This window comes from Toxotes jaculatrix, chromosome 7, assembly GCF_017976425.1.
Source record: "Toxotes jaculatrix isolate fToxJac2 chromosome 7, fToxJac2.pri, whole genome shotgun sequence".
Taxonomy (NCBI): domain Eukaryota; kingdom Metazoa; phylum Chordata; class Actinopteri; family Toxotidae; genus Toxotes; species Toxotes jaculatrix.
The window spans coordinates 3,933,203-3,937,442 of NC_054400.1; the positions used below are offsets into that span (position 1 = coordinate 3,933,203).

Genomic DNA, 4,240 nt, shown 5'->3' on the forward strand with positions numbered 1-4,240 from the left:
TATCTGCTGCTTTAAGAGTCTCCAGAGCTTTAAGAAGATTTTTCGGGTCTTTGTGAAGACCGGTCGAGTTCTGCCTCAACAAATGAAGGAAAAGCATTTCTCCTGACTTTCAGCAGGGTGGCACAGTCATGTTGACCCAGGACAGGGGCTTGAACAGCACGAATGCACACTATCAGAAGTAAAAACTTATGAAACTGTTCATTCACACTATCGCTTTCAAACCTGCTGAAAAGTGCACGACCCGTGTTGCGCAATGACAGATTGAACGCAGTTACGCGCAGAGTCTATTATTCTGATCACATCCCTCTATTGGTGACATTATCATTTCACCGCTACCCTGTTCAGTGTGTACAAAGCGGGTAGTGTTTCCAGCGGGGCCACACCTCTCCTGCAGCTCTGGATTGGTCCCTCTGTCTTCACTCCCTCCGCCGAGTTCCGCGTTGCAGAGGATTTAAGTCCTGCAGCGTTTCCTCCACCTTCTGCTCGCAGGCTGCAGGAAACCACCCGTCACCATGTCCGACCGAGGAACCTTCGACACCAACGTGGTCACCATGACCCGGTTCGTCATGGAGGAGGGCAGGAAGGCGAAGGGCACGGGAGAGCTGACCACGCTGCTGAACTCGCTGTGCACGGCGGTGAAGGCCATCTCCAGCGCTGTGCGCAAAGCCGGGATCGCCCACCTGTGAGTAAACAGTCCTCACGCTGAGTACAGATGTCACTTTTGCTGTAAAAAAACAAAATACAGGTAACACACGTTGCACGTTTCTTCCGACAGTCGAGTTTCAGTCCCATGCATCCACGCTGGCACAAACCAAAGCAGGAGATTCAGGTTTTCTGTGCGCCAATCACTAACCGCATACCTGAAACCACCACGCCCACTTTCATATGATAAACTATACACAGTTTTATTTCAGCAAACACATTTACGACATGTGCAGTTCAGTTCCTGTGTATCCGGACACTGATACCATCTGATTTTGTCTGGGTGAGTGAAGGTTTACACAAACCAAGTATCAGATACAAAAACAGGCCTGTTCCCTAAAAGTTCATGTCCACGTGAACATTTTACAACTTTTTTTTTTGCATTGTTTTCGTGTGACCTGCACGAGCAGATTTTTTTTCTTTCTGGAAAACCTTTGTAGCTGAAAAGACTGATTTTGATTCAAGCTTCTCTTCTATTGTTGGTGCAATTCCTTACTCAATCTCTGCCCAACCTCTGCTGTTAAGAAATGCAGCGTCATGCATCAGTTGCAGTTTTTTTTTAAATAATTCACATCGAACTTATTTCAGTACAAAAAAAAATTGGACCTTTTGTAAGTTAACATAAAGAGGAAGATGTAATAGAAAGGAGCAGAGAGTCGAATCAACAAAACTTAACCACACAGTCTGGTTTTGTGTTTTACAGAGATTCTTCTTCAGTGCTCAGTTTCATGTGTTTTCACTATGACCCTGAGTGTTTTTGTATTTTGTGTCTTATCAGTTACGGCATTGCTGGCAGCACCAATGTGACAGGTGACCAGGTGAAGAAGCTGGACATTCTGTCCAACGATCTGATCATCAACATGATCAAGTCATCTTTTACCTCCTGCGTGCTGGTGTCTGAAGAGAATGACGAAGTCATCATTGTGGAGCCAGAAACGAGAGTAAGTGTGTCTGTGGGGAAAGTGCAGACTTTAATACAGATGTTAAAACAGAATCGGGGCAGAAAACCTGCTTGTATTTAATCAGGATCTTACTTCTGGAATGACTCCATTTTAAAGCTGGAAAATCCACATTTCAAAAGAGAGGATCCTCTCAGGATCAGGCTCAGCTGGCTGAGTCGCATGTGGTTTGAATCTGGTCAGACGGGACCTTTTACACGTTGTTCTCAAGCCCCTAAGCTGTTGTCTCAAAGGCCGTCTTATTATGTTGGACTGAGGTAAATTTCCAAAAACTCTGGGTTGAATCCTGTCACATTCTTTGAAATGAAACGGCAGAGCAAAGGTATTAAATGATTCATTCCACCTTCTTAATGTAAAGATTTTAGCAAATCTTCTCTAGTAACCTCTGTGAAAACCAGAATACATACATCATTTCTATCACTGTTCTCTTCCAGGGCAAATACATTGTGTGCTTTGATCCTTTGGACGGCTCCTCCAACATCGACTGCCTAGTCTCCATCGGTACCATCTTCGCCATCTACAAAAAGGTACTAACCGAGGTTTTCTCATCACATTTCCAAGATAAAGAAATAAGATAATGTAGCTGCAACAAATTCTTAGTCTCTGTTACAGTGAAAGCAAATTGTACTGTTTCTGTTAGACCACAGACAATGAACCTTGTGAGAAGGACGCCCTGCAGCCCGGCAGGAACCTTGTGGCAGCAGGTTACGCCCTGTACGGCAGTGCCACCATGATTGTGCTCTCCACCGGCCAGGGAGTCAACGGCTTCATGCTCGACCCAGTTAGTGATGATCCAAAGTGTCACAGCAGGCACAGAATCCTTTAAATGAAGTCAGGGATAATATTTTCTGCTCTCCGTTCACCAGGCAATCGGAGAATTTATCCTGGTTGATCGGGACGTGAGGATCAAGAAGCGAGGAAAGATTTACAGCTTGAATGAAGGATATGCGAAGCACTTTGACCCCGCTGTCACGGAGTACCTGCAGAAGAAGAAGTTCCCTCAGGTAACACCGACATCAGGACGTGAAGAGCTTCAATGACCAATGCAGGTTTAAATAATATACTAATGCAACCTTTCAAACACTTACAGGATGGCATTGAGCCTTATGGCGCCCGTTACATTGGCTCCATGGTGGCAGATGTTCACCGGACGCTGATGTACGGAGGCATCTTTTTATACCCGGGAAATGTGAAGAGCCCCAAGGGAAAGGTAAGGTCCCATCACTGCTTTCTCCTGCTCCTGACAACGGCTACCTACCTCCTGTAGGTTACACACGGGTGAACAATCTTAAAGAATAAGACTAAAACTGAAAAGACTAAAACAGTCTTTTTTGTTCAGTCTCACTTGTAGCATGAGGCGTAAATGTAGAGAGTGTCACAACGTTGTTTCTTCACTCTTCACATCCTTCCAGTATTTGTAAGAGTGAGCCAAACATGAGATTGACACACTGAAGGTGTCAAACGTTGACTCGGGACAGTGAATGTGTTAAACCTTTCAGAGCCTTGTAAACTAGGAGTGTTTCATATTAAAACATTACTTCCAGAGTGTTTGACATTAGGACCATAAACTAAACTCCCCACTCTTGCTCAAAGCTGCGGCTGCTGTACGAGGGCAACCCCATGGCCTTCATCATGGAGCAGGCGGGCGGCATGGCCTCCACCGGCCTCGAGGACATCCTGGACATCCAGCCTGAGAGCATCCACCAGCGGGCTCCCGTGGCTATGGGCTCCCCTGAGGACGTGCTGGAGTACGTCGCCATCTGCCAGAAGCATGCCAAGAAGAAGTGAGACTACACCAACTCACTCTCTTAACCATCACTGCCCAGTTAAAAACCTTGTATCTCCAAACTGTCTGCTCTGCAGGTACTGAGAGAGTTGGCCCTTTATTAAGCTTAATGTAAATTTATTTTGGATGATGTCTAATGGAGTTCGAAAAGGTTTCTTAAGGCCACAAAAGACAGGGCATTTTCTCTGTGAAATCAGCTAAGATTTAGAGTTACAAGGTTTTCATGCCATAACCAGCAATGTTCATGTTCTATTTATAGAAAGCTGACAGATAATAGAAAGAAGGCGGCTCAGTGGAGACGTGAAAACTGTGGTTCATAAGCTCAAGTACACAAACGCACACATTCCACAAAAACTACCAAAGAACAAAAAAAATAAATAAAGTGCCAAAAAATAAAGACAGCTGCACTTCAATAAAAAAAAACCAGAGGAGGATTCCTCCTCGGTTTTACCTCCTGTTGTGCCTTAATTAGAATGAATGTACATTCTAAACATGTGAAGGACCAAATACGACGTCTATGCAAACAGAACCTGATGCCTTTATTATGTGAACTACTACTGTTTGAAATGAACGAGCCTCAATAAATCCAAATGACCCCCAGAAGACAAAAATCAGTGTTTTTTTATCAATTTTCATCATTTGTGTGTTTGCACAAAATGTCACATCTTCAAAACTCAACTTTTCACTAATATATAGCTTGTGTTTAGTTTACTTTAGGATCAAAAAGCTTAAAGAGTCAATCACAGCATCCAGCAGAAATATCTTTAGTATTTTGAGAAACGTGAAACCTCTT

At 44.1% G+C, this 4,240-nt stretch overlaps 1 protein-coding gene across 1 annotated transcript; it reads left to right on the forward strand.

The window, feature by feature from the left end:
• The first annotated feature begins 425 nt into the window (after positions 1–425).
• Positions 426–3,811, forward strand: LOC121184286 (fructose-1,6-bisphosphatase 1-like). The gene is made up of 7 exons (XM_041041878.1): positions 426–682; positions 1,481–1,643; positions 2,096–2,188; positions 2,302–2,442; positions 2,528–2,665; positions 2,752–2,871; positions 3,255–3,811. The coding sequence occupies exons 1-7, from the start codon at positions 513–515 to the stop codon at positions 3,447–3,449; spliced, it is 1,020 nt and encodes a 339-aa protein (XP_040897812.1). The 5' UTR covers positions 426–512; the 3' UTR covers positions 3,450–3,811.
• The last annotated feature ends 429 nt before the right edge of the window (positions 3,812–4,240 follow it).